Source organism: Melanerpes formicivorus, unplaced genomic scaffold, assembly GCF_026170545.1.
Source record: "Melanerpes formicivorus ecotype bairdi unplaced genomic scaffold, bMelFor1.0.p_v2 SCAF_37, whole genome shotgun sequence".
NCBI lineage: Eukaryota > Metazoa > Chordata > Aves > Piciformes > Picidae > Melanerpes > Melanerpes formicivorus.
In genome coordinates this window covers 1,352,647-1,363,513 of record NW_027142389.1, presented here as the reverse complement: position 1 = coordinate 1,363,513, position 10,867 = coordinate 1,352,647, and the positions used below count along the sequence as shown (strand labels likewise).

At 49.1% G+C, this 10,867-nt stretch overlaps 1 protein-coding gene across 1 annotated transcript in view; it reads right to left on the bottom strand.

The window, feature by feature from the left end:
* Nucleotides 1–2,511: 2,511 nt before the first annotated feature.
* LOC137450699 (gamma-aminobutyric acid receptor subunit gamma-4) overlaps nucleotides 2,512–10,867 on the bottom strand; it is a 44,984-nt gene continuing 36,628 nt past the window's right edge. The window contains exons 8-9 of the mRNA XM_068157532.1: nucleotides 9,593–9,795; nucleotides 2,512–8,510 (exon numbers count right to left, since the gene is read on the bottom strand). Coding sequence (XP_068013633.1) covers nucleotides 8,217–8,510; nucleotides 9,593–9,795 — 497 coding nt within the window. The 3' untranslated portion in view covers nucleotides 2,512–8,216. The remainder of the gene's footprint in view (nucleotides 8,511–9,592; nucleotides 9,796–10,867) is intronic.

Genomic DNA, 10,867 nt, shown 5'->3' with positions numbered 1-10,867 from the left:
CTTGGAAGATCATCCAGTCCAACCCCCCTGCCAGAGCAGGGTCACCCAGAGTAGGTCATGCAGGTGCATCCAGGTGGGTTTTGAATGTCTCCAGAGAAGGATACTCCACAGCCTCTCTGGGCAGCCTGCTCCAGGGCTCTGTCACCTTCACAGGGAAAAAGTTTTTCCTTATGGTCACATGGAACCTCCTCTGCTCCAGCTTGCACCCACTGCCTCTTGTCCTATCATTGGGCATTCTGAGAACAGCCTGGGTCTGTCCTCCTGACACTGCCCTTCACATCTTTATTAACATGAATGAGGTCACCCATCAGTCTCCTCTTCTCCAAGCTAATGCCACAGCACTCTCACCCCCCAAAATCCCCCCAGCCACTTGGGGCAATATTGCTATAACAGGGGCCCAGGCAAGGGTTTCTCTTGCCTTAGAAACGATTTGACTGCTTCTGAGCAGGGTTGGTTTGAAGCAACATCTGCCTTTCTTGAAACAGAAACTCAGAATGATCCCCCCACTCATCCCAAAAATATCAGGCCAATATTTTCCCTGCTTTCCAACAAAATACTTTTCTCTCAGGAAACAGAAATATTAACAAGCTTCAGTAAACCCATTAGGAGATGGAATGGGGGAGGGGGCAATTTTTTGGCCTCCTTACAAGATGTGGAGAGAGTAGTGGTGCTGAAGGCAAGTAGCCCATACTGTTGTTTATTATGTATCAGAAGTAGAGTCCAGAAAGCCCAATTAAGGATCCAGCCCTGTTGTGCTAATCCCTGTACAAGCACACAATAAGAGACTCCCTGCCCTGGAAAGCAGACAGTCTAACAGTGGTCCCTTACACAGCATAGTTTGGAGGCAAAGGATAGGAGCTGCAGACAGGTGTATGGGAAAGAAACCTTTCTCCTGACTTCTTTTCATCTTCCTAACAAAAGCCATACAAAAATAAATGCTGTGAGAATCATTTCCACTCTTGATGTAGCAAGATGTTTGGATCACAGAATCATTAAGGTTGGAAAAGACCCTGAAGGTCACTGAGTCTAACTGTGAACCTGTAAACATTGACAAGCCCACCACTAAACCACGTCCCTCAGCTCCACATCTACACAGCTTTTAAATACTTTCAGGGATGGTGACTCAGCTGCTTCCCTGGGCAGCCTGTTCCAGGGCTTGACAACCTTTTTGACGAAGAAATGTTTCCTAATGTCCAATTTAAACCTTTCCTGGCACAACTTGAGGCCATTTCCTCATGTCCTATCACTTGTTGTTTGGGAGAAGATACCAACATCCACCTTGAGGCAGTTGTTGAGAGCAATGAGGTCTCCCCTCAGCATCCTCTTCTCCCTACTAAACAAGCCCAGCTCACTCAGTTACTCCTCATAAGACTTGCTCTCTAGACCCTTTGCCAGCTTTGTAATCCTTCTTTGGATACACCCTAAGATCTCAATGTCTCTTGTAGTGAGGGGTCCACAACTGAACACAGTATTTGAGGTGCAGCCTCATCAGTGCTGAGTACAGGGGGACAATCACTACCCTAGTCCTGCTGGCCACATTATTGCTGATACAAGCCAGGATGCTATTGGCCTTCTTGTTCACCTGGGCACACTACCAGCTCATATTCAGCCAGCTCTTAACCAACACTCCCAAGCCCTTTTCCACCAGGCTGCTTTCCCCACACCTGCATGGGGTTGTTGTGATCCAAGTGCAGGACCTGGCACTTATTGAATGGCCTTAGCCCATTGATCCATCCTGTCCAGATCCTTTTGTAGAGACTTTCTACTCTCTTTTGCCTTGTTTGGCATCTCCTGCAAATGTACTGAGCATGCACTAGATCCCTTTGTCCAGATCATTGATAAAGGCATTAAAGAGGACAGGCCCTGGCCCCAAGTGGTGCAGAAAGGAGGCAGCTTGGCAGTGAGTCACACTGCTCATGTTGACACCCCAAGAATATGGTCCCCAGATGCTATTTTTCCAGCTGCAGCAAGGACAGACTCCTGCAAGACTTCCCTAACAGCAGTGTTTCCCAATGGAGCATCTTTATCTCCAGCTATCCTCATCTTCAATTCTTTCTCCAGATCTTCATAGTGACTTTCAGCTGTGTTTATATAGAATAGAATAGAGTAGAGTAGAGTAGAGTAGAGTAGAGTAGAGTAGAATAGAATAGAATAGAATAGAATAGAATAGAATAGAATAGAATTAACCAGGTTGGAAAAGACCTTCGAGATCATCGAGTCCAACCTCTCACCCAACACCATCTAATCAACTAAACCATGGCACCAAGCACCCCATCCAGTCTCTTCCTAAACACCTCCAGTGATGGTGCCTCCACCACCTCCCTGGGCAGCACATTCCAATGGCCAATCTCTCTTTCTGTGAAGAACTTCTTCCTAACATCCAGCCTAAACCTCCCCTGGCACAGCACCTCCCTTCAGGTAGTTGTAGAGAGCAAGAAGGTCTCCCCTGAGCCTCCTCTTCTCCAGGCTAAGCAACCCCAGCTCCCTCAGCCTCTCCTCACAGGGCTGTGCTCCAAACCCCTCCCCAGCCCTTCTCTGGACACCTTCCATTTCAGCCATAGGACTAACTCTCTGAGGGAGGTCCTCAGCCTCCTCAAAAGCTGGGTTAACCAGCTTTGCATTCCCTAGTGACAGCACAGCAGCTGTAGAGCTTTCTGCCACAACTGATGATGCTCTGCTTGGCACCTCTGGATTCTTGGGTGTGTTTCCTCCACCCTAATGGGGAGATGTTCCTTTGGAAATGGGATTCCATTTTGCCACTGTAGTTCAGATTGGTATTTCTTGAAACTAGGACACCTGTTCTGCAGGTGAGCTTCTAGTTGACACTGCTGCATTTCCTGCTGACACTCTGCCTTGAAAGGACAGAAGGCAATCATCTTCTCCAACAGGTTTTGTACTCAAGGCTGGGCCTTGTGATGCTGCTGGAAGAGAACTTCTCCTAGCCCACAGGACAAAAGTTGTACTCCTTCATGGCATCTGAAACAGTACACATGTCCACAGGAGATGTCCACAGTTTGGAGCAGAGCCCAAAGGCAGGTATGGCAGATGAGTTCATTGTCCACTTCATCCTGGAAGTTGTGGAAATGATTGTCCAGCAGGAGGTGGAAATGACCATGTTCACTGCCACCTTCACTAACTCGGGATGCTTCTGCTACAGGATCAACCGTGACAGCCAACATCAGGCAGCCTTGTGCCTACAGCAAGGAACCTTCTCATGTAGCAGCTGTCTGACAGAGGGTGAGAAGGTAACTTGCTCATCCTTGGGAAGGGGAGGGAGGAGGCGAGGGAAGCCCAGTGGCCTTTGATGTGGCTCCTCCACAAAGTTTCTGGGTGGGAAAGTCCAAACCTCTGATTGAGGAGGAAGCAGTGCAGCCACCCAGGTGTCTTGCAGCCTCCCAGGTGTCTTGCAGCCTCCCAGGTGTCTTGCAGCCTCCCAGGCATCCCCATGCCTCCTGCCTGGCATGGCACTGCTTAGCCCTGTGTTCTTGGGCTATGTCCCCTGGATGCTGTCCTGGGCTGAGAGCCACTGTGGTGCCACAACTCGCTCCAGTGTGATGGCAGAAACTACAGCACGCAGGGAAAGGCAAATGCTTCCTGCTGGTCTTGGAGGGGACCACTGGGGCTTGACTCTCACTGCCTTGGTGAGCAGATCCTCACAAGGCTACTGGAGGTCTCTATGCCCTGGATCCCCTGCTGATGGCAGAGAAACCTTCCTTTCAGGAAACTGGCACTTTGCAAAGCAATTCCAAACAAAAATGGTGGCTTTTTCTTTCTGGCTTTTCTTAGCTTCCCTTTTTTATTTGAGATACTGTAGAGACTTAAAAACATGATTGAATTCATGCATGCCTTTATTTATTGAGCTATTTATGATGGGCATAGATTTCCCTAAGCCAAAAAGCCCCCTCCCTCCTCCTTCCCCAGCCTTAGTAATCAGTTTCCTTGAGCTTCAGCCCACGCTAGGCTATTTTCATCTGTCAAATCCTCCATCATTGGTTAAATTGCCTAGGTGTGTGTTGGCTTTGTCATTTTTTGGTGAAATCTTATAATCTTTCAAGTCTGCTTTGCCCAAGTTCCTACTTCTCTCCTGGCTGATTCTGTAAAAGGTCTGATTTCAACATGTTGCTGCTCTCAGGGCTGAGGTCTGTAGATCAGTCCCCGTGATGGTCATCTGTGCCCATCCCCTGCCAGCAGAAGATCCCAGAGGCAGCCCCAAACAGCAGCTGGATGAGGCAGGAGAAGGTGATGATGGTTCCATTTGCTCCCAAATGCTTCAAAGCTGCAGGGAACTACAGGTGTTTGGACTCCTCAGATGTGGATGTCAAATCTTGGCCCCCTCCACCCCTCTCTCAGATGCTCCCCTTTCCCACTTTGCTGCCTGTGTTTGCTGCAGCCTGCATTGCCTGCACACCTTTCATACCACTGCACTGTTAATGAGCACATTCAGCATGGGCCCTGGCTTGCTACCAGGGCGCCCCTGCCCACACACGCACGCTAGAAGCTGCCTTCTGACACGTGAAGAGACGCTTCACTCAGACACTGTTGTGTGAGCCAGTTCCAGTCCGGGATGCTCTTTCCTTTTGCCTCCCCACAGAGATCACGGGACCCTGTTTAATCCAGCTCCCTGCTGGTGTGTGGTTGAGTGATAGCAAATGTTTCTGCAGCAACATCTAACAGCGCTTTGCTATCAGGAGCAGAACATCAGCCAGCTTGGCTGGGAGTCGGCGCTGTCACCCAGCAGCTCTCCTTGTCTGGAAGTTGTTTTGATTTCTTTTCTTAGACTTCTCCCTCTCTGTGTCTTTCTCTCTAAAACATTAATTTCCTCTAATTAGAGCCTCCTTACCAATTCTTTCTTCCCCTCTCCTCAGTTAATTTCCTTTAATTAGAACCTCCTTAATAATTCTTTTGCTACATCAATTTCCTCCGTGAGAACCACCCGCCATAATTTCTTTCCATCCTTTCAGAAGCTGTCGGAGCAGCTAAGTAAATTATGCTTCTGGGTAACCTTTATCTCTTACTTGGTATTTTAAAAGAAGAACTGTAACAGGTTAGACAGGCATAATTTCCCTTCCAGAGCTATGCTGGTCTGACCCCATTAGGTTATACTTAGCTGAGTGTTGTACTATTGTATCCTTAATTAGGCGCTCGAGCTGTTCCTCTGAAACCAAGGTAAGGCTGTGCTTGTGAATGAATTAAATATGACATTTCATTACTCAGATCAGATTTAACAGTGTCAAAATCTGTCTTTAAACCAGATCAAATTGCTCTTGAAGAATATGGAAAACCTCCTGCCCCCATTAGCTGTCCTGTGAGCTACTCGTTCCTTTATCGCTGCAGCCATGCCGGCTTTCTTCTCCTGACAAGCCTTTTAAGTGCTAATTGTTTCTAAAACATGCTGGTTTGGAAAGATTTGGTGTGTATGTGTAATTTACACAGCAAGTAACTACTCAAGGCACATGGCTTTTCTCAATCATGCTGTGTACCACGTCAGCAGCTGGAATAAATGGGGAGGAAGGGTGATTTACACATAGAATCGTTTGGGGTTGGAAGAGACCTCCAAAGGTCATCTTATACAACTCCCCTGCAGTCAGCAGGGACATCCTCCACTAGATCAGGTTGCTCAGAACCTTGTCAAGCCTGACCTTGAATACCTCCAGGGACAGGGCCTCCATTATCTCCCTGGGCAACCTGTTCTAGTGTTCCAGCACCCTCAAGATAAAGAACTTGTTCCTAACATCCAATCTAAATCTCCTCTTCTCTAATTTCAAACCATTGTCCCTCATCCAATCACTGCAGGCCTTTGCAAACAGTCCCTCTGCAGCCTTCTTGTAGCCCCCTTCAGGTACTGGAAGCCTGCTAGCAGATCTCCCTGGAGCCTTCTCCAGGCTGAACAACCCCAGCTCCCTCATCCTGTCTTCATGACAGAGGTGTTCCAGCCCCCTGATCATTTTCATGGACCTGCTCTGGACCTTCCCCATCAGGTTCATGCCTTTCCTGTATTGAGGACTCCAGAGTTGTATGCAGGTACTCCAGGGGAGGTCTTTCCAGAGCAATGTGGCAGAATCACCTCCCTCAGCCTGCTGGCCAGGCATCTTTTGATGAAGCCTAGGATGCCCTTTGCGCTCTGGGCTGCAAGTGGCTCATGTCCAGCTTCTCATCCACCAGCACCCCCAAGTCTCTCTCTGCAGGGCTGCTCTCAATTTAATCATCCCCCAGCCTGGACTGATATCTAGGACTGCCCCAACCTAGGTGCAGGACTTAACGCTCTGCCTTATGGGCCTGAGTTTCCTCTTCCATGTGATGCAGTTTGTTTCAAGTTGAGCTTGTATTTTCCATTGCTCTATCCCTTGAAGATGGACCTTAAGGAACCATCTCACTGCCTGACCTTCCTGAAATCTACCAAGGATGACTTGCTCAGTTTCCTGATTTGGGGGAAGCAAAGGGCCAAGTGTTGGTAGCAACTGGGAGGTGCCACATGGGTTTAGTGAAATCTGGACTTCTATGGAATTATGCAGAAAAGGTGTAAGGAAACCCATCTGAGCTGCAGGATTACTCTTTCCCCACCACTGGTAGATGCAGGTGACCGTATTCCTGATCATGTAGATGATCATGTTCCCTTTTCTGGTACCCCTTTCTCAGGTTAGCACCTCTCCTGAGCACAGATCTGATGGTTTCAGCAGGTGTCATTGTGAAGGAGAGCACTGCCCTGCTGTGATGCATGGTACAATAGGGCCCAGCTCACATAAGGCAGGCTAAAGAAAGCTACCTCACAACAGGCTCATGAGATTGCTTCTGGTCTTTTCCCCTTTTTTGGCTGTGCCCAACACAGGCTGCATAGCCTGCTCAAGCTCCTGATCACAAAGCATAATGGCACCATGTGCCCTGAATAGAAAATAGAATAGAACTAACCAGGTTGGAAAAGACCTTTGAGATCATAGAGTCCAATCTATCACCCAACACCATCTGATCAACTAAACCATGGCACCAAGTGCCTCATCCAGTTTCTTCCTAAACACCTCCACTGATGGTGACTCCACCACCTCCCTGAGCAGCACATTCCAATGGCCAATCTCTTTCTGGGAAGAACTTCTTCCTCACATCCAGCCTAAACCTCCCCTGGTGCAGCTTGAGACTGTGTCCTCTTGTTCTGGTGCTGATTGCCTGGGAGAAGAGACCAACCCCCACCTGGCTACAGCCTCCCTTCAGGGAGCAAGAAGGTCTCCCCTGAGCCTCCTCTTCTCCAGGCTAAGCAACCCCAGCTCCCTCAGCCTCTCCTCACAGGGCTGTGCTCCAAACCCCTCCCCAGCTTTGTTGCACTTCTCTGGACACCTTCCAGCAACTCAACATCTTTCCTAAACTGAGGAGCCCAGAATTGGACACAGGACTCAAGGTGTGGCCTGATCAGTGCTGAGTACAGGGGCAGAATGACCTCCCTGCTCCTGCTGGCCACACTGTTCCTGATACAGACCAGGATGCCATTGGCCTTCTTGGCCGCCTGGGCACACTGCTGGCTCCTGTTCAGCCTACTATTAACAGTACCCCCAGGTCCCTGAAGAGCCTGCTGCAGTAAGAGAGATGGGCCCTTCAGACTTGTGAAGTCCTTTTTACCACCACCTGGTTGGAATCAGCAATGCCTCTAACGGGTTGATGTTTTGGGTACCACTTGGTGCAAGCGGAGCGCTCCAGGAAGAACGCTCCACATGTGCCATGGGGAGCTGCTGGGGGCTTGCAGCCACTCCATCCTCATCAGTGCCACTGTCAGCTTTCTGGGCAGGTTGAAAACATTGTAGCCAGTAAAATCTACTTTATTTCCTTGACAGTCTTAATAATTATGCAAGAAAACTTAACTTGCCATCGCTTCCCAGGGAATTTCAGAGCAGATGAAAACTCATGAAGGTTTTTGGTTCTGACAAAATCCCTAACGGCTGAGGTGGGAACAGGATGGTTTGGGGGGAATCTTACACGGAGTCAAAGGCTGGTGGTGCTGGGCAGGGGAGTTGTTTGGGAAGGGTGGGTTTTCTAAAAAGTTATGTTAGAAGGCTAAAAAACAAAGCTGTCTGGCTCTTCTTGGAGGAGCTGAGAGAGCAGGCAGAGGGAATCACCAGGTTCGACCGTTCCGACCGACAGCTCACTACAACCCAAGGGATGCTGTTCTCCACGCTCCTTGAGAAGTCCATCTGGCTGGTCTCCAGTCCATTCCAGATGAGGATGCAGAGTGGCTAGAGATAGAGATAGGCAATCCAGTAGACAATGTTGAAGAGCAGGAAGGCGGTGGGGAAGAAGACGCGAGAGTAGGAGTCCAGGCGGGAGATGTGAATGCGGACTCTCCCCTCCCGCCACATTCCTGTCTGACAGTCCTCGATGCAGCAGAAGAACCTCTCACATTCCTTTCCTTCCAGGCAAGGGGAGCCAGGATCTTCATCTTCATCATCCTCTATCTCTGGGGGCCAGTGCATGATGTTGTTGATGTTGATGGTGGTATAGGATGGCATCACCTGTGCACCAGCTGGAGGCTGTAATGAAAAAGGTGGATTAAAGGGAAGGAAAAGGCAACAAAACTTGTTCTAGGCACCAAAACTTGTTCTAGACACCAAAACCAATCCAATTTATAATAGATCCATTCCCAGCACAGATGCAGTTCAATGAAGTCATCCCTCCTTCTCTGCACTTGGTTGTAAGTCACCATTTTGGCATCCTGTAGGGACTGGCATCTCCCTGTGTGACTGTGAGATTCCTCCCTGGCAGCCTAGGGCATAGCCTTAGTCAGCAAAGATCTAATTGCTCTGATTCCCCATGTCTGCCACTGACAGCATCTGTTTGGTGTCAGGTGTGCTAACCTTGTCCCTCATTCCCCTGTGCTCAGCTGTCTCTGAAGATGCAGCACACATTCCAGATGTGCCTTCTGATTGCTGTCAATTGCTGGAGAAAAGCTGGGGAAAGGCTATGTGTGACTCATAACCTCCTGGTCCAGGTAGAAGCAGCCTACCATCAGCCCCATGGAAGCTCTCTCCATCTGTGCAGACACATGAGGCTGGGACAGAAGAGGTCTGTCTCTTTGGGGGTTAGTTCTGTCCCAGTTCAGAGGCCTGCTTCAGATATGTGTTGGCAGTACCTGACATGAGCTTGGGCAGATCTCCAGAGGATGATGACCACTTGGGTTTCATCATCGCCACACTCAGGTGGTCTTGTGATGGACAGATGACAAAAGAGGGTATATATTCCTGCATCTCTGTAACCTGTGATGCCTTTGTAATCCACAGAGTTCAAACTGGTACAGGGGGAAGAACCTGGATGTGGATCACCCTGTCTTAAAATGGACACGCTCATGTCAGTCATCCTAAGCTGTACTGATCAAGTCTCCAGCAATTCTGAGGACAGCACAGGGTGCCTGACTATGACAGACACCTTCTTGTTTTAGGGAAGCCTCAGCTGCTTTTTCTGGTTGTGTCTCACCTTCCAGGTGCTTTGAGTGGTCTGAAGACCTCATGGTCAGGCACTTAACCATGTCAGCACTTTCCAGTGCAGACTCAAGTGGGCTATTTCTAAATAGCTTGGAGTTCTAACAGCATCCAGCTCTGGTGACCTCTTTACCTACCAGCCTGGCTTTCCTGTTGTTGTGCTCAAGTGGTTTCTTGTTTCCCACCAGGTAGTTGAGTGTAGCATACTCCATGAGAGCTGCAAAGACGAAGATGAAGCACACAGAGACAAAGAGGTCCATGGCTGTGATATAGGAGACACGGGGAAGGTGCTTGCGGGAGATGGTACTCAGGGTGGTCATTGTTAGCACAGTTGTGATACCTAGGAGGGAGAAGAAGTGGTTTAAGTCATGAAGAGGAGCACTTCTGTCTGCTGCATGCATCCAGTCCTTAAAACATAGACTCAAAGAATCAATAAGGTTGGAAAAGACCTCAAAGATCATCAAGTCCAACCTGTCACCCAACACCTCATGACTGCTAAACCATGGCACCAAGTGCCACGTCCAATCCCCTCTTGAACACCTCCAGGGATGGTGACTCCACCACCTCCCTGGGCAGCACATTCCAATGGCTAACAACTCTCTCTGGGAAGAACTTTCTCCTCACCTCCAGCCTAAACTTCCCCTGGTGCAGCTTGAGACTGTGTCCTCTTGTTCTGGTGCTGGTTGCCTGGGAGAAGAGACCAAACCCCACCTGGCTACAACCTCCCTTCAGGTAGTTGTAGAGGGCAATGAGGTCACCCCTGAGCCTTCTCTTCTTCAGGCTAAACAATTCCAGCTCCTTCAGCCTCTCCTCATAGGGCTGTGCTTGAGGCCTGTCCCCAGCCTTGTTGCCCTTCTCTGGACACATTCAAGAGTCTCAATTTCTCTGGTTGCCTGGTCCCATTTCTGATCTGCTCAGCCAGATTCTGGTCTTGAGGTGCCCTCTGACAAAGTGGTATGGAAAAAAAAAAGCTGTTCCAAACCCAGATGTTATGCAGGCCACCAATACAGATGAGAAGACATGGCCTCAAATTGCACCAGGGAAGGTTTAGATTGGATGTTAGAAGAAAGTTCTTCACTGAAAAGGTTCTCAAACACTGGAATAGGCTCCTCAGGGAGGTGGGTGAATCCCTGTCCCTGGAGGTATTTCAAAGACTCAAAGATGTGCTGCTGAGGGACATGGTTTAGTACCAGACTTGGCAGAGGTAGAAAATGGTTGGACTCGATGATCTTCAAGGTCTTTTCCAACCAAAACAGTTCTGTGATTCTATAAAGGAGCAGGGAATCTGGACTCTGCTCAAAGCTGTGCACAGGAACAACTGCTCACGTGAGGGGAGGAGAGTTCAAAGGAAGGACATGCTAAGAGCCAATGGCTGGCTTTGGGCAGGCAGTGGGTGAGCTGGGAATCAGTTG